The sequence below is a fragment of the Monopterus albus genome, unplaced genomic scaffold, assembly GCF_001952655.1.
Source record: "Monopterus albus unplaced genomic scaffold, M_albus_1.0 scaffold105.1, whole genome shotgun sequence".
Taxonomy (NCBI): Eukaryota; Metazoa; Chordata; class Actinopteri; order Synbranchiformes; family Synbranchidae; genus Monopterus; species Monopterus albus.
Window position 1 is genome coordinate 3,434,664 of NW_018127985.1, and position 18,809 is coordinate 3,453,472.

General features: G+C 39.1%; 1 protein-coding gene across 1 annotated transcript; it reads left to right on the forward strand.

Moving 5' to 3' along the window:
- Positions 1-5,847: 5,847 nt before the first annotated feature.
- Positions 5,848-17,511, forward strand: mafk (v-maf avian musculoaponeurotic fibrosarcoma oncogene homolog K). Its single transcript, XM_020610383.1, has 3 exons — positions 5,848-6,060; positions 12,543-12,621; positions 12,721-17,511. The coding sequence occupies exons 1-3, from the start codon at positions 5,891-5,893 to the stop codon at positions 13,156-13,158; spliced, it is 687 nt and encodes a 228-aa protein (XP_020466039.1). The 5' UTR covers positions 5,848-5,890; the 3' UTR covers positions 13,159-17,511.
- The last annotated feature ends 1,298 nt before the right edge of the window (positions 17,512-18,809 follow it).

Sequence of the window (18,809 nt, forward strand, 5' to 3'; positions counted from 1 at the left end):
CCACACTTGAGCAGACACCGTGATCATTTCATAGGCATGACCTAATGAAAGTTTAAAATGAGTGGTCACAAGCGGATTACTTTACAAATTTACCCCACATAGCCCTATGCTATGCTAACTTGATAAATAAACGTGTAGTTTATTTATGTAGTCCGATAATGGTTGTAGTCCGTAGTATGTAGTGCGATAATAGTTAACTGATGTATATGTCCTCTGGTGGCCAGTGTGGGTAAGATACAACTGCATTATCAAGTTAAACGCAATAATATAGCAACATTTTCGGTCAACACTTTCAAAGTAAAACTTTTAAAACAAACAGAGGTGCAGTTACGCACTGTGACCGCTGGAGGGCACTGAATACTCGTACTTTTTATTCATTTGCTTACAAATGCACAAAAACCTGATCTTACCAGGGATACAATCTGTACTAAAAATAATATTTAATACAATGTAAACAAGTGCATTAATTTTATATCCCATTTTCAACAAACGTAGGACTACTATAATACATACTACTATTACAACACAATATATACTTGTAACAAATAGTTCTTGTCTCCAAAGATAATAAAAAAAGCATCTTTATCTTGCAGTCTCCTAATAAAATGTTCAACACAACACATGATGATTTAGCTTAAAGTAAAGGCAAACACAGACCTTTGGAGAAGAGATTCAAAATAAAACTATAAAGAAGTATACAGTTAAATTGCAATTACAACATCAAAATTTTCCAAGATGACTTGCCCTGTTTAAAAGAATTACCTTAGCCCAAAATGTCACCTTATTGAAGAAAACACACATCACAACAGTGAGTGTACGTATATTTTGATTTACAGTTTCTTCATGAGGTTTTGCATGTGCACAAATGCAATAGTTCTACCAAGAACTGGTGATCATGATATTGGCTGTATTAAATGCTTCAAAACAATGAAGCCTTGTAAGCACAGCTGCTTTAATGTGGTTCAGTCAGTGCTTGGGAAAGCTTAGTTTTCCCACCACTTGTGTCAGTGTCAGCAGATATTTTCCCATCTAATAATCATCACCATTTATTTCTACAGGTTCAGACCAGTCCAAAGCTGTAGCTGAGAGAAATGAGAAAATGATGACACTAATTTAGCCTAACCTTTGTTTGTTTGTTTTGTTATTTTCACAGTCACAGTGTTTCTTGCATTTGTAACAACTGTTTTGGCAGTTTTAGGTTGAATTAACAGGTGTAACCGTCATCGAGTAGTCTGATTCTGATAATCAATAATCATTCCTCAAAAGAATGACTTGGTATTTATGGAAACAGCAGCATGTGTTGTTTATAACAGAGTGTCTCCATATGTTCAGTTGTGTCACTGCCAGAAATGACTTTCTTCTCTGGAAAAATAAAGTAGACTGCCTTTATTTTTGCCTACTTCTTTCAAATCCCAGTGATTTAACACATGGTGGCAGCAGTCTCCATTTTACTGCACTAAATTATCATTATTGGTTCATTTATCAGAATAGAATTTGAAATATACCTGAATGAATTCCCAGCAAACCAAGACTTACTATAAATCGAAAAAGAATAACCAGCAATGATAAAAGTGTAGCATTTAGTGGTGACTTTATCACCACAAACCTGAAAGGGAACAGCTCCAAACTAACAAAAAAAACAAAAAACAAAAACAAGAGCGACTTTATCATAAGTCTGGGCAGTTCAGTACAAATAACACAGAAGATTTAAATGTTATTCATCAACACAGAGAAAACCACCAGACTAAATCTTGAAGGGAGCAAGATACAGATTTTTCTCAGCCTTAGGTCATCAAGGAAACTGTAAAATGGTGGGTCACACATTAAAGCAATGCAAATGCAATGTTTTCTGAGAAATAAATATATGCAATGTTTCATCCTGACAACTGTTTTTTTTTTAACTCCTCATGCCTTGAGGAAAACAAATTTAGGCTCTCAAAGCTTTACCACCCTTAATGATGTCCATATTTAGTCCCGCCCATGGTCAGCAGCAGTGATTTGTTCATTCTTTGAACATTACTCAGCTCTGACAAGACCATCAAGTATAGAAATGGGTAACTCTCAACCACTGTGTATAGCAGGCTGCACTATATTTGCTTGCTGTCCTCAAAATCCCCACCTTTTATTCTGGCAATCAAAAAGGCATCAGTATGGTGATGCTTTAAGAAAATCTTACAGATCACTTGTGAATATCAGGCCTTAAACAGTTTGCCGCCGCCACTACTACTGTAACTTCATGTCCGTTTCCATGCAGCTCTGACCTGCCAGCTGGTTACATAAAGTGTTTTCATATGAAACACATTTTGGTGAAGTCACTGGAATGTTCATTCTATGTTCCAGATTAAATCTTGGGTTACATGGGAAGTCTGCAAAACTGCAAAAACAGTCCTTTTACTTTAAAATCACATTCAGCCCTGACTGTGCCAGAGGCCACGTTCTAATGAGTCAGGCATTCTCAGTTAGCTATTCCTGAACCACGTGAAAACACTTAAAGACAGAAAATGTGAGGTACAATTTAATGTTTTTATCCTGTGTGTGCTTGTGCCTCACTGTTCATGCTGTTACTTCAGTTAAAAAACTTTGGAGCTGTTTTACTCACTAATAATTTGGAGCATTTGGAAGGAACCCCCCCACCCCCCTTGCCCCCCGCCCCTCTGTGCCAGATCAGATTTCTGAGTCAGAAAGGAACAAGATTAGTGACTCAGTGTTACTTCCTTGATTATCTAAAACGGCCGGTGACAATGTAGACCCCACAGCACGCTGCTCCGACACAAAGTCAGATCAAGCTGCTGCACATGGTCTGCTGTTGTTGTGCTGCTGGACAGGGTGTATTTCAGGTCATCGACGTACACTTTGGCCAGATGGGTAGTAATTGGGTGGTATGGCACTGACTGAGCAGCTGGATGCCTGACAGGTCTAAAATATCACTGGCTGTCCTAGATAGACTGTCTCACTAGCTGCAAAGAAACAGCAAACACATAATATAGCACATGCTTGAATTTTTAGTTGGTTTACCCTTTTTTTCTAATGCTGTTTTTTCTGCATGGTTTATCTTGTTTTATCTCTACCATCTTGTCTCATTTAATCTACCTTAATTTTGTTTTAATTTTATGCAATGTAATCTAATCTCACCACATCTCACTTTTAATCTACAGTAATCTCATCTAATCCACATGTTGTTTGTTGTCTCATCTCATCTATAATTTAATCTAATCTAATGTAATTTCTAATCAATGTATTTTAATCCCATTTTCATCTCTATTCTAATCATTGTAAGAAATCAATTTGATCTCATTTATTATTCTCACATCTCTTCTTATTCAGGTTAATCCCAACCCATCTAATCTCTAATGTAATGTAATCTCATTTTTTTGCTAATCTAATCTAATGTAATACCATTCCATCTCATATCTACTCTGATGTAATCCATTCTATCTCATTTGCCTCGATGCATTTCCTTGAGTTAGAATGTCGTTCTCGAGAGAGCTGTTTCATTTTATCTAGAAAATACAGTAGATGATGAAAATGAAAATTGCTTCACCGATTTATGCTTGTGTCTGTCTCTTTACAGGAAGTCTACAGAGAGGAACTGCTGTGTTCTTGTGCCAGAACACAAAGCTAGTTACTCATCTGATGAGGTTTATTTTCTTTTTTTACTTGCTCTAGTGCAGATGAAAGAATCAGGCCCACCATCTATAAATGACTAGATTCCTCATGCGATTCAGGGGAAAAGGTTGATCTGCTGAGTCACTACAGTAACTGTAAAGCAGGACAGGAACCTGAATCTAAACCAATCGAGGTATATGGCACAAAGCCTGAATAAAAGAGACGAATTCTCAGGAGTTCGTTTTGCTTGACGCAAACCTTATGACTCAGAAGAGTTGATATTTAACAGAGTTTTCTCATTTCAATGCTTTGGAAAAACAGTAAAAGAAAACCTCCTCACAGCAGAGAGAGAATAGTCACAGTATTAAAATTTCAGCTCAACATTTGTCATATATTTATTGTCAGCTACTAGTCACATTTTATCTCAGGGTCAAAGTTACATCATCTGATGAGGTTTATTTTCTTTTTTTACTTGCTCTAGTGCAGATGAAAGATGATGATGTATGTGCCTTTATTTGTGTGTCTCTCTGCTTCCTGTTTTGTAACTCTGATGGCTAAACATAGCACCGCTAAACAGAAATCACCATGGAGCAAAAATGATGAATTTGCTTTTGTCCTAAAATGGTCAATTAAAACAGGGACGAAACCAGTGAGTCACTGACAGAAGATTCATCTCGCTGTTTGGTGACATATCTGGTAATTACACCATTTTGGTTCATTGAGGAATCTCTGTCAGTTTGTATCTTTTAACATAAAACTACACAAACTGGCCAAAAAAATGTAATGAATTGCACAGTCAACATTAACTACTGGGTCTGGTCATGACTGGTTTAAACTCCCTTAACCAAGAATCCCCAAAATTCACTTATTCCAGCCTCTTAAATGTGAATAGTGCTAGGTTTATGTGACAGTAAACTCAGCATGTTGTTTTTAACAGCTGATCAGACAAAACCAGATATTCTCATATTTTATTGACTGAACTAAAGAAAATGATTGTCAGGTGTATTGATAATAAAAATAATATTATAAATAATCCTCTACGTTTTTTGTGTTCATTACTTGACAGAAAAAAAGAAAATCACTTTGATAAAACACAATAAAAGCACAACAAATATAAATTAAACATAATTAGAAAACATATAAATGAGATCTTAAAACTAGAAGGTCCCTCACAAGATGCTGATATTGTACTTCAGTGGTGCAAACTTGAACAAAATGTGCAAATAATCAAATGATGTCGTCAGTTATATGGTGTCAACCTGGGGCCACTCTTGGCGTCACTGGACATTTGCTTTTCTTGGTTCTGGTCCATAATTAAACCGGCCAGATTCTGATTTTGTCAGTACATGTACACAGGTTCCACATCCAGATGTTTACCTCATCCGGGCATTGTTTTGTGATCCAAGCTAAATGCCCCCCACCCACCCACGCCCACACACACACCTCCAGACATGCTACAGCTTTGCATTTCAGCAATTTATCTCTGCATAGGCAACATTTCCTGCAAGAAATGTATGGATAGTTCATAGAATAATTTTAAATTTAAAGAACACGCCCTTATTCATCTTTGTCCAGCATTTTCCTCCTCTTTCTTTAGCCTTGTTTTTTATGGTGTAGTGCACAGTGTCTATAGTGTGTAAACACCCTGCATCTGCTTTTAACAGGCACCACAGTCTGAGGCGGTCTCAAAGCTGAGGGCTTCTTATATTCAAGAAATGAGCAGGGAAACCCATACCACTGCAGTCCTTAAACGGCTACTGACTTAACATATTTACATTTGGTACTTAATTACCCAGAATAACCTGTGACGTTACTGGCAGCAGAGCAGTCAAAATAAGAGAAATTCTGTGACCGCCGGGCTACTACACCACATACTTTCCTCAGGAATGGAATGCTGCTGCTGCTGCTGCTCCCAAGTCAGATGGAGGGAGGAGGTCGCTGTTTTCTCCCGGTTAATGCACATTTTGTAATACCTTGTAGTGCAGATCTGACTATAAGAGAGTCTACTTATAGGAGGGGGTGAGTAGACTGAGGCCGTAACACGTTTATGAACTTAAAACCTTTGCTAGATTTTTTCCCTCGGGTATTTTACTGGTGATATGAACAGACTTTGTACAGATTAATTTTGTAAAGTAAGCAAAAGCAGTCGCCGGCACTATCTTCTATTTATGGCTTCCCCCGGCCCCCCTTCCCAGACTGACGTCAGCACAAAGTTATTTTCATGAATGGAGGGGGCGGTCACGAGGAATCGGTGACGTGAGTGCTTGCGGAAGCAGAGCGTGGAATGTTGGTACATTGTTGTTGTTTTGTAGTTAATTTAGTACGAGGACGCGCCGCGGCCCGTCTGCTGGACGCTTTACACCAACTGTGTCAAGTTACCTCGTTGCCTCCGCTGGGAACCTACTCTGTCACTTTTTTGCGCATTCCGGTCCACAAATACCCGCGTCCACAGAGGTGAGGTTGTCTTTTTTTGACATCCTTTTTTTAAAATGCTTAAGTTCTCATGGTGACATATTGGCGCATGCTGACAGGCTTATGTTGCCGCACACGCCCGTCATGTAGCACATCAATGTTTGATCCTGGTAATGAAATGTGATGTTGACTTTGCGGATTGTTTCGTGCGGACACGTGTTGCATAAAGTAACATAACATATCACAACGTCTAAAAAAGTGTCCCAGAACTGTAAAATGGCGTGGGGGGGAAATTAAGTACCAAAATAATTTAGAATAAAAGCTCGTTTCTGCTTTGTTTTCATGAGCAGTTTCTTCAGTTTGAATCAGCTTAGCATTTAAAAAAAAGATAATTTAACTGGGCTCATGTCAGTGAGGCTGTTCCTCTCTTTATATTTCAAAATCACTGTTTTGTCGCCGCAGTAGATGAATGAATTAGGTTATAATGTCACCAAACGTTTTTATAGGGTGGTATAGCGGATTTATTTCTGTTTATTGCCGATTATTTTAAGATGTATCCTATTTTGCGTTACTTTCTCTCCTTTAGGAAAAGGAACCACTGACTGTTCTACTGAAACTAATTCACATAAATTATTTCCACGTCCTCTTTCATTCTGGCACGCTGGTTCATTTCAATGCGGAATTTATTATAGGCTGCTATAGTATAATGCAAAATACCAGACTACTTTTGACACTGGTAACAACACGTGGTCTGCATTATAGGCATGCGGGACAAAGGGCACGGTGACTGGCCTACACAGGAGAAATCTACAGGAGGCGCGCACATTTCCACAAACAATAAATTAGTCTGGAGGGAGGAAGGAATGCCTTTATCTTATCTTTTTATGTAGCTATCATTTTTTGCCAACATAAATCTTTATGACCTGGGTAAAAATAAGGAAACAGTGTACTGAGAGGACAGCAGATTAATTATAAAAATGATGTAACCTTAGAAATGACACTGCTTGGCTCATGTCACCTATCACATTATAATTGGTCTTTTCTCGAATATCTTGGACTTGTGAGACCATTCTGATTAATAAATGGAAAAGATTTGTGTTGGTGTGACTTGTTCCATAGCTGGTCACACATTTTTGCATGAGAGGCTGATTCATTGTTGTTTCAGTGGGTGCACCTTGTCTGCTGCTTTCAGAGACACTGGCAGTGGGTGCACTCCTCTGTCATGAGGTTAACATGTGGTTAAATCACCAGTGTGGTTAAAAGTGTCTTTTTTGGATGGAGAAGTTAAAGTGGCTGACTCATTTTAAGGCCACAGTGTGACGTGACAAGAGGAGAAATTCCCCTCAAGGCACAGAATACACTTTAATTGTCTACACATCTCTCATTTTGCTGGTCAGCAGTGATGGATGAAAGCACCGTAGAATGCGAAATGTTTTTGTGGTGGAGTATTGTGAAAGTGAAATAGCTGTGGTTAGTGATGTGATGACTCACAGGGAACACGATTGCTATGGTGTGTTTTGCTCTTCTTACTGGAAAAAAGATGTCAAGTTTTGATTATTGTCTTTGGAAGCCACTGATTTTGTACACAGCCGAACATGCCAAACAGAGTGCGTATAGGCTGAATGTGTGAACAGGTCTGTGGTGTGTCTGTCCAAGGTGACTCCCTGACAGTTATATAGCGTCTGAGACCGCTCCCTCTGCCACCCACAGTGATTTGCCTCCTGTCTTTTCCTGCTTTCCTGTCAGAATGTCTGGATCTCAACCTGCTGCTTCCACCTCATTATGGTCAGAGATGTGGTTAGTGTCAAGTTGACTCTTATTTATTTTATGGAATTGCGTTATTGGGAGTTCCTTGTTGGTTTGCAGTGGAGCTGACTTGCTGATTCACTTGCTGATCTTTTTCCTTGGGAACTTCCTGATTCCATCGTGACTCAAACAGCGTGTTGGCTGCAACACAAACAAACACTTTGCGGCTCTAGAATATTCCAAATGTATGCTTTGGTGTCACATCCTGTCTGTCATTTATGCCATTACTTTAGCTAGTTGTTTTGAAAGGGCAGCACTGGCTTATTATTACCAGTATTTTCACCCAAAGGGCTTTGGCTTATTTTGGTATGTCTAGCTGGAAAATGAGAAATGTGATGCAATACAAGCTTTTTAGAAACAAAAATGTTCTCCTTTTATGCACACATAGCTGTTGGACGTGTATGGCTTTATTTATTTGCATTCTTGACATTTCTTTGAACCTCGGTATCTCTGGATGCTCAGATATTTGATGCGTTCTCCTCCTTTTCCGCCCGAAGGTTCTGGTGGTCATGCCAACCATTTCCAAGGTTCTCTGTACTTTTCCTTCCTCCCAGTGAAACAACGGGATTTTCCAGGAAATGTCAGATTGGGAGGGTGTGATTCCCTGCCGCTGGTCGTCGCTTTTACCAGTAAACAGCATGACTCACTGCTCAGCTATGCTCTCCATTTCCTTCACATAACATCCCACCAAATGTGCTTGCCTGGAGAAAGTACAGAATGCCGCACTCCTCAGTGTTTAGACAAATCTCTCCACCTCTCTAAGAAAAATGCAAGAAAAGCAACAGCTTTCTCAGAGCTGTGTATCAGACTGTCAAGGGTAGCAACAGGTCTAGCAACAAGTCTCCTCTCTGCTTAACCTCATCCCAGACTGAAACAAAAATAGAAGAAAAACAAAGGGCCTAGACCAGTCAGCTCTGCATTTATTACTGGAGCATGAGCACATACAGGTTTTTGACATGCTGTTTATTTAAGGAAAAGGCTGGACCGTCCAATTACCTGCTGTAATGAAAGTTCAGCCTTGAACTTGACCAGATGCCTGACTATAAAAACATATATTCTGAACTAAAGGTACATAGATTTATTAAACTGACTTTTTCTCGAATGTTAAGTTAGAATATACAGTATTTTATTAATTTGTTTTTTTTTAAGTTTAATTCATGTTTGCTTGTGCAGATGTAGAATTGAGCCCTTTTTTCAGAAAAATTGTCTAGAAATGGTCAAAATAGTCTCAGAGGGTCCGATCATCTTCAAAGCAATGTGCACACCAGTTTTGTAGTCGAGTCACTAAACCTCGAGTCTGTGCTGAGTCTCAAGATCCCAGTGTCAAGTCCAAGTTACCAAAGAATAATCAGTCGGGTCCCCGTTACCCGACTCTGAGTCATCAAGGTCTACATTACACCCAGTTGACACAGCTCTCACCATTTTATATTCCAAACTTTCTTGCATCACCATATTGCTCAGAAATTTGATGAAGATTTGGGTGAACTGGCTTTAATATCAATATCTTATGCCAAATTATTATGGCTTATTATAAAAAAAAAAAGTCTGAGTCCGAATTCAGTCAGTGCTCAAGTCCAAGTTGAGTCACAAGTCCTGAAAATTTGGACTCAAGTCTGAGTGCTGGACTCGAGTTCTATGACACTGGTGAGAATACATCAGCAGCTTTTCCATAAAACATTCTGCTTTCCACATCAAATGAAACATTGGCTTAACAAACAGACATGACTGTGATATGTGTGGCCTAAAGTTAATGTCATCCCTTTGGTTATTAGCCATCAGATCATTATCTTGAGGAATGAAGAATTATTATCTGGTGGATGAGGAATGTAAGAAAGTAAAGTGAAAGATGGAGGACTCATAAACAAAATAGTTATCAAGGGAAAGTGGTGGAGACCTGGCTTCCATACATGTGTACACAGGCTGGCTTTGATTTGTTTGGGCAAGTGAAAGATGTAAGACACTTCTGAATTAACCCCCCCCAACTCAGCGCATTGTAGGACATATTCAGACTGCATGCAAAGAATTGCCTGTGTGCATGTGAGGCTTTGCACATGTGTGTTCACTCAGGAATGTGGTTTTGTTCTTTGCCTGCTGTGGCTTTTCTTTGAGGTATTTTCCCAGACTCCTTTTCTTACTGCTATGAAAACCCCACCAGTTGTTTTCAGTGCTAGAATGAGAAACCCTTGATTTGTTGTGAATTTTGTCTTGTTCATGTGGCAAAACCATAGTCATATGATTGTTTCTTTCTCTGAGGCATCTTGATCAGAAAGGCCTTGTCCCTGTGTGATTTGAAAAAACATAAGCACATACTTAAAGAATTTCAGGGAAACAACCTGGCCTCTTGCTTCAGGCAGGAGGCTTCGCACCACTTTTCCATGATCTTCACAAGGAATATACCCAGGGACCCCCTCTGATGCAATACCGCTTAAATTAGGCAGTTTTGGCCAACTTGTTGTTGAGGAATGTTTTATTTTAGCTCATCTTTATTTGAAGCTTTAGACAGTTCAATTATGCAGTTGCTTGCAGATTGTTTTACAAAATGAGTCAAGTACATCAGAGAGGGTAACAGCTGTTCTCTAAATCTCTAAACATGAGTGTGTGCGCTCTGGGTATTAGCTGCTTGGGTGGTAGATGTATTCCTCATCTGTTTGTTTTCCAGCTTAAGAGCCTTCGAGGTTGCTTGTGACAGAATTGCAAAATAGACTCAGACAGTGATGTTCAGTTTAAGCCTTTGACAGGACTCAAACATTAGTCATTGTCCAAAGTAGTTTTTCATCTTCACTGCACTATTCCTTTCACTCAGCATCTGCATAGTCTTGTATTAGCAATATTTGTACTGGCCATATGGATGTGGAAATGTGATAAATATCCTAAAAAGAACAGCCGCACCCAAACTGTTTTCTTCCATGAAAGCTGCAGCTAGCAGGGCTTCTGAGAATATGTGCCTTCTTACCAAGGTATCACTTATCGCATGCTCACTTAAACTGTTTAGTTGGCAGAATTTTGTGTCAGCACTATGGACTAAATATATCCACCAGAGTTAAATAAGGGCATAGAGCAGCTCAGGAAAGCCCAGTGTAAGAGGACCCAGCCAGCGAGACACAGCCCTAAATTGATAGGCTACATTGTCTCACAGCAAAAATACATCAGTGACTATAAAGGAAACTATTTCTCTCTGACACTCTCTACAGGAATTTTCTGCATGCGCATCTACTGCCCTGTAAAGTTCAGCATAACTATAAATGTTATGCTGATGTGATGGCTGGTTTTAATGTGTGATGAGAAGGCAGAATTGTGTGGATAGACTGTGTCTCTGTAGATGCAGAGATATCAGATTAGAAGAACAATCTATCTCCATAAAACTGACTTTAAGGGAAGTAAAAGGATAAGCAGATTATAAACAAATTGAGAAATTTGGATACCCTTTTTCAGAACAAGTTAGTTCTTCTTATTTGTACTATGTATAGGCTGTGGTGTGGTTATGAATGAGACTTGTTTACCCTTTTGGTGACCATGTGACTCACACTCCCACGCCCATTTCCAGGGTGTTTCCATGGTAGCAGTCCAGCATGGAACAGTGCACTTGTAGTCAGGCTGGGCTGTAGGTCCTGAAATGGAGCCCTGGGGGATGTGTGCCTTTCACTGGATCACAGCTCAGCACTCTGGCTTTTTTTGGTAGCAGTCTGGAAAGCATGTGCCTCACTCTAACAAGTACAGAGAGGCATTTCAAAAAAACTGCCTATGCAGAAAATGTTAAATGCAAAGTTCTGTGAAGAGATGAAGAGGTTGCCTGTTTCTAATCCTGCTTGGTCTAGTGTACTACATTGTCAAGGGCCTCCTACTCTAGCAAGTACTGTAAATATAGGCGCTGTCTTGTGCCGGTGTTGTCATGCTGCCCTCTGCAGGCATCTGTGGCACTCAACATGCAAATACAAATATAGACACAATATAACCTATCTTTAACATGTCTTTAAAGTGAATTTATGGAGGAGTGCCAAGACAGATGTAATGTTTGCTCCTATGTCATACTCAGCACCTGCAGTGTACAATAAGATACAGTAGTGCAAGAAGGTTCTAGATCTGGTACTGAAATAAAAGTAACACTATAATAGTTTAAAAATTCTACATTATAGTAAATGTACACATGCAACAGAATGATCAGGAGGCAGCTGTGGCTCAGGGGTAGAGCGGCTTGACCTCTGATCGCAGGGTTGGTGGTTCAGTTCCTGGTCTCCCAAGTCCACATGACAAAGTGTCCCTGGGCAAGATACTGAACCCCAAGTTGCTCCCAGCGGCCAGGCCAGTGCATAGCACGGTGGTTCTACTGCCATCTGTGTGTGTGTGTGTGTGAGAATCTGTAGTGGTTTATCCAGATAAGGTAGAAAAGTGCAATAGTCCATTTACCTATTGTATTAGTATTACTGATGCATCAACATGTAAAACATTTAAATGTGGTAGCTGGTTAAAAGGGAACTAAGAAACATATTTTAACATATGCATTACATTAATATATGATCTTTTAAAGACAATCATTTTATATGTTAAAGGTATAGGGCAGGCTACAATTCCCTCCTTAATGTGCTGGAGTAGAAGAGTAGCAGCATAAAATGGAAATATTCACGTTAAGTCCAAGTATTTCTAAATTGTACACAATTATAGTATCTGAGCACATAATATGATATAAAATGTTAACTTTTTTTCTTCTCTTCACTTCTTAGTGTGTCTTCTGTGAGATTTTGGTCAGTTGTCTGCATGCAGGGAATGACGACTCATTTTAAGACGAGCAAAGCTTTAAAGGTAAGTGTGAGAGGTTTGAGCATTGTTTTACCAGACTTTGTAAATGTCCAGATAAGATGCTGCTGGTGGTGTTCATCATTCGCTGCTCGTGTCCTGCAGGTCAAGAAGGAAGTGGGTGAGAATGCCCCAGTGCTCAGTGACGATGAGTTGGTGGCCATGTCTGTGCGAGAGCTCAACCAGCATCTGCGTGGGCTGACTAAGGAGGATGTTGTGCGGCTGAAGCAGCGGCGTCGGACCCTGAAGAACCGGGGCTATGCTGCCAGCTGCCGCATCAAACGTGTCACCCAGAAGGAGGAGCTGGAGAGACAAAAGACAGAGCTGCAGAAGGAGGTGGACAAGCTGGCCCGCGAGAATGCCAGCATGAGGTTAGAGCTGGATGCCCTTCGAGCCAAGTACGAGGCCCTACAGTGTTTTGCTCGGACTGTGACCCGCGGGCCCCTCTCACCAGGCAAGGTGGCCACCACCAGTGTCATTACTATTGTTAAGTCTGCCAACCACAACAACTCCAGCCCGACCCCATTCTCAGCTCACTCCTAGTGTTGACAGGACTGGGCTCTCCTCCTCCTGCCTGGTCCTTTCTGGTTCTGACCCAGCCTGAACCCACTCATCCTGTACTGACAGGACGCTCAGTAGTTGGACTGAGGGATGGAATGGGATGGCAATCTCTATGTGAGGATATGCTGCATTCACAACTCTGTCTCACTCCTTCTGTCTCTCTTACACAATCTACATTGTCTGTGCACTGTGCAAATCCTCTCCCCAACCCCCAGCACCGGCAGGGTACCGGGCCTCCGTGACCCTATCTCCCTGACTGATAGCAGGATTTCCTTTGATTCCAGTGTGAAATAGTGTTTCACATGCCTAAAGGTGGCAGTACTGGCCTAGGACAGTCTGATATTTAATGCTATTAAGCATAAAGTAGGAGATCTAAGTAGTGCATATGTGGCAGTAAAGCTATTTGTAAAGCCTTTGCCAAAACCTTTTTTAAGCTAAAAGTGTCTCAATGCAAATTGAACCTTGAAGCTGTTGCCTTAAAAAGGATCTACGAGTGATCTGCAGTATACAAATGATCTCACATGTAATTTATCATTCCAGCTTTGAGTTCAGGTGTACACTTCTTCAGACACAGTTACTAGTGATTTCTAACCGCATGCCTTCAAGAGGCAGCCAAACAATACACCAGATGTTTTCACTGATATGTCCCTCCCTTCTTTTGGAAGGTGCTAAGCAGTAAATCACCTGTTAGTGTTTTGTTGAATGACTCTTTATGGTGTGTTTGGAGAACACTGCCTTATGCTGTGGATAATTGACCTATGTTTAGCCAAAGGGGTTTGCTAATGATAGAGCATAATTTAAATTGCTGTCTATGTTATGCAAAGTTTTGCCATATAGCTTAGAGTATTTAGGAGTGAATACAAGAAATAGCCAGTGCTCTGCAGTAAAGACATTCATACCTTCAGATTGCAAACTAATTTAGCAGTTTTTAAGTTATATTTTTGTGTTCAAAAAGCTTACAATCCACTATTAGGCCAGAATTTGTACGCAACTCTCCAGTAATATATTGGCTGCCTTTATTGAAGACAGTCATTTGTGCCTTTCTGTCAACCTACTGGCAAATGCCCAACAAGAAAATGAAGAAAAAAAGGGTGTCTGTGTCAAAGATTTTGGATTTCCAGTATTTCCTCGCTTAGTAGCTCATCCACAAAAAAGTGTCTTGTGGTAGAGAAGTTTGTCAGTGGAGCTGAAAAGTGTGTACGATCAGCTGTGTTCCTGAAGACACTGGAGACTCTTAGGAAGATGCTGCATGTGATTGTTTTGTAGCCCTTTTGACTCAAGAAATTATCCACTCTCTTTTTCAGAGAACTGGGTAGATTAATATATACAATTGGAAAATGATTAAGAAACATTTTGAGCCACAATTGTTTGGATTAAGAAGATTTGATGTCACAGAGCGTCTCATTATTTAGACCTCATAAGTATTCTGTAAAGACGCAATTAAAAAAGAAAAAAAAAACTCTCAGAGCAACAGATTTCTAGAACTGGGGCTGAAGTAACCGGGGCTTAACTGCATGATGATTCCAGGTATATTGTCAAGTTAATGAAACTCTGGATGGTATACTCTGATATGTATGCCACAGCACTTACTGGGTGATGGTTTGCCCCTGTGCTTTGTATGCCACTCTTTGGTAGGTAATCCATATTGGATATAGCGATAGAGCGGCCCTTACAAGTGAAATCCAATTCAACTCACTTCCTGTATATTACAGAAATGATAAAGCTCCCACTGCCTCCATTTTTACTTACTTTGAGAACTCCGTCCAGATAGAAATCATTCCTACTGCTGGGTCACGATAAGTGCTGCTGCCGGTGTTGGCAACGCTCAAATAGTAGCTATGTACTTTGCTTTTGACACAGTCTTCTGCAAGAGAAGCCCTGACGCCCATCTCTAAAAAACAGTGGTGTCATAACAATGAAATGCAGTAAACACCTTGCTCCCACTGTACGTTGTGAGATTATTTAAATACGAAATTCACTTGAAATCAAGTCATTCTTACAGAGTTTCATTCCTAATTTGGAGTGAAGTCGATAGAGAGAGCTCATGTCAGGATTTTCTCTTGGTTAAGAGGACATGACTGTTCTTCCCCTGTTCCATAGCTGCAAAGAACAGTACGGGGAACTTTGCTGCTGTAAAACCTGCTGTGATTTTTAAGCAGTAGCATTGCTGTGTTCTTACTCTCATTTTGAATTTTCAGTTTCTTTGTCCATACATCGTATGTTCTCTTTCTAATACTTAGTTTTATATGCATATGCAGTATATAAATATATGTTACATATTTTTCTATATTTATGTCTTTTACTATCCTGGGAGTGGTGTGATTATATAATCATTCTTTGAAGTCAAATTACCTTGATGCTGACCTTTTTCTAAAGAAGTTGTATTCACATTTACAATGAGAAAGCTGTTCTCCTAACTTAAGTCTTGAGTATTTATCTCCTATGAATAGTTCTTCTCTGCATATGTACTATTTGTCTAATTCACAAATTGGAGAGACAGTGACTAGAGTTACATGCAGGCTGCAGCTAATACACACACACACACACACACACACACGTATAGCGCATGAATAAAGTGTTTACAAACTGCGATATTACATTGACTGCCAGTTCACACTGTTAGTGAAGAGGAAAGGAATTCACAAATGTTGTATGCATGACTTCTGGATCATTTATCTAAAAGAAAATTAGCTCTGAAATCAAGTAACATTGTAAACAACAATATCATTCACCACAAGAGCACATCTGGTCTGAGGTGATCAGATCTCTAGTAATATTAGCCAAATGTTCAGCTCTCGGTTAGTCTTTTCAGGCTCCTGTAGTGAGAATATTTCATTCACAAAAAATAAAATTAGCTTTTTAAATGGATTGTAAATGGATTGCATGTCATCAGTAACTGGACATTTAAAGGTATACTTGATATACTTTTCTAAAAATGGCATCTGATTTAGTTGACAGTTTCAAATTATGATGGTAATGATTTTGTAAGTGCCAAGAAACCTTACCGCAACAAGTCCAAAGCTGCTGGACTGTCCACCCACCAGTTCGGTTTTAAGCCTAAATCAAGATTAGCGGAATTGATACATATTACATATTTACTTAAGTAATTTCCCACATATTCCATTATAAGACAGTACTGCTAAAAGTATTTTCTGACAAACATCACAGTGACCTCTTGCGGTAAAGTTTCAAAACTACTGTAAATCCTGATAAATGAGGCACTGTGTAATTTTAGCACTTTGGATCTGAGATTAAAACTTTAAGAACCACACCTTAATAATAATAATAATACTCAGTGTGTGTACCTTTACCATTCCTTAGTAAAAGACAAACCTTTCTCCGGTGAATTAAGAACTAAACCTACATCCAGTGCTAGCCAGCAGAGGTCCATTCAGACTCTCAAAAACATTGCCATCTGACTGAACCACAAGCAAATATTTACCAGACACAGTAATTTGCATTTTCTACATGAAGGTACACTACACAAAATAAAAGCATAACGGTTTAAACCATTTTAGTAAGAATTATGCAGAAATGAATAAAGTTTATAGGCAAAAAGAGGCTTAAATAAAATTTACCATGGATGTTTACTAAAACTGGCCTGAGCAGGCTTCTGTTTTCCCCAAACAGTTAAACTGAGTGAACCCTGCTATACTCAGGAGCTTTAACAGTACTGTTTAAGATTATTTTACATTATTTATATAAACCATAACAATGCAAATCTATGTACAGTACAGACATGAGGTTGTTCATACATCTTGACAAGGTATTCAAGGCTATTAATTTAAAAATACTTAAGAGTAAATAAGCTTTCATACACAAGCTTTGCCAGCCCTGCAAGCTACATGATCGAACTTAAGCCACATAGAAAGCAAATTTCAAAATTGTAGACTGAAGAGGTTGTTTATAAATTCAGAAAAAGCTCCATGACAGAAGGAATGGGGCATGTGTCTGGATTATATGGTGGTTGTGAGATAATGGACGAAATACAATGAATGTCAGCAGCAGTTTCTATGTTCAAGCTACAGTATGTAACTTAAGGGAGCGCTAGCATGAAGCTCCAAATCTGTCCACTCTGCTCTGCCCAGTGCTCCTTCTCCCTCACCGTGCTCTACTATGATCTGCCCAACTCTTCAGATATTTGTCATTATGAAATTATAATAAATGAGAATGCAACAAAACTTATTGTTCAAGCAGAAACAAATTAACATCTCTGATTGGTTAGAGAGATCAATCCCTCTCAAAACTATGTACAAGCTGATGATATCTCTGCACTGCTGTTCAAAGAGTCTGGGTCACAGGAGGCTTTGACAGCACCTCTCTAAATTAAGACAAGTTTTGAAACATATTTCTACAACAAAATATTGGAAAAATTTACATACTGTAGCTTCAGGTTTGTACATTACTTTTTTTTTTCCAAGTCTTGTGGCAACACTGAGGCTTTATGAGTGACTGTAAGCAAGGACAGATAAGGCAGCATAAACAGTATGTACCCTTCACAACTTGTCATTACTCTGCTCATATATATATATTATATATATTTATTTCATTGATTTGTGTAATTTTATTAAAAAAACCCACCTAAATTATTTTTACTTTACATTCATTTATATTTACATTTTCTCAGTGAACTACCCTCATGTACAAACAGAATCTGTATTTGTTTCTGCTCTGATTTAAACTATGATAAATTATTCCTATAAATACATCAGCTGTGTCTGTTTTTTGTAAATTCAAATAAAGCTTTTTCATCATAGCAAAGTGCATATTTACTCAAGTTTGGTGTGAGTTACAAAGCCAAACAAGCTGTAATTTTACACGAGTCAGTTTATGTTTTGGTACCAGATTAAATTAATTTCTGCCGGCTTGGACAGGCAACCATCATTGGCACAAGAGTATCAAGTATCTATCAAACTACAACCTGATATACAAATTACTGTACTAAAGTATGTGCTTTTCATGTGACGTAAACACAGGTGATAACATTACTAGTGAAAAAATGGGATAAGAGAATACCAAAAGGCTTTAAAGCACAGTGTTGTTTGTGCTTCTATCTCCTGAACTACAAGCATTAAAGCCATTAAGATCTTCCAAATACAACATTTTTACACAAATAAAAACTGTAAACACCAAACTGTATATAAAATACATATTTCATCATCACTGGACTGTGGAATTATAACATGGATAATGATGTGAACACATTCAGGCCAGGTGACTTTTTGTGCACATTATTGTGTTGTAGATTTCATTTCAAATTGATAAAACTGCCATTTTGCCCAGCGATCTGCACTCAATAACCCTTGTAGTCACGTGCGTTCTGTTTGATTTAATTTTTCTGTAGTCATGTTTAGAACCTGACTGGAGTCCACCTGTGGTACATCTATGTATGGTCCCATAAGTTGCACTGCAAGTCAGGGCAAAAACCAAGCAGCACTCCATTAACCAGGCCTTTATAGTAGAGTGACTAGATGGAAGCTACTGAGTAGATCACAGTCTATTTGGAGTTTGCCCGACAGCGTTTGAGGGCATGAGGGAAAAGATTCTTTGGACTGATCAGATAAAAAGCACTAGCCACAGTGCATGTCTGGTGAACACCAGACACTCATCATCTGGCTAATACCACAGTCTGA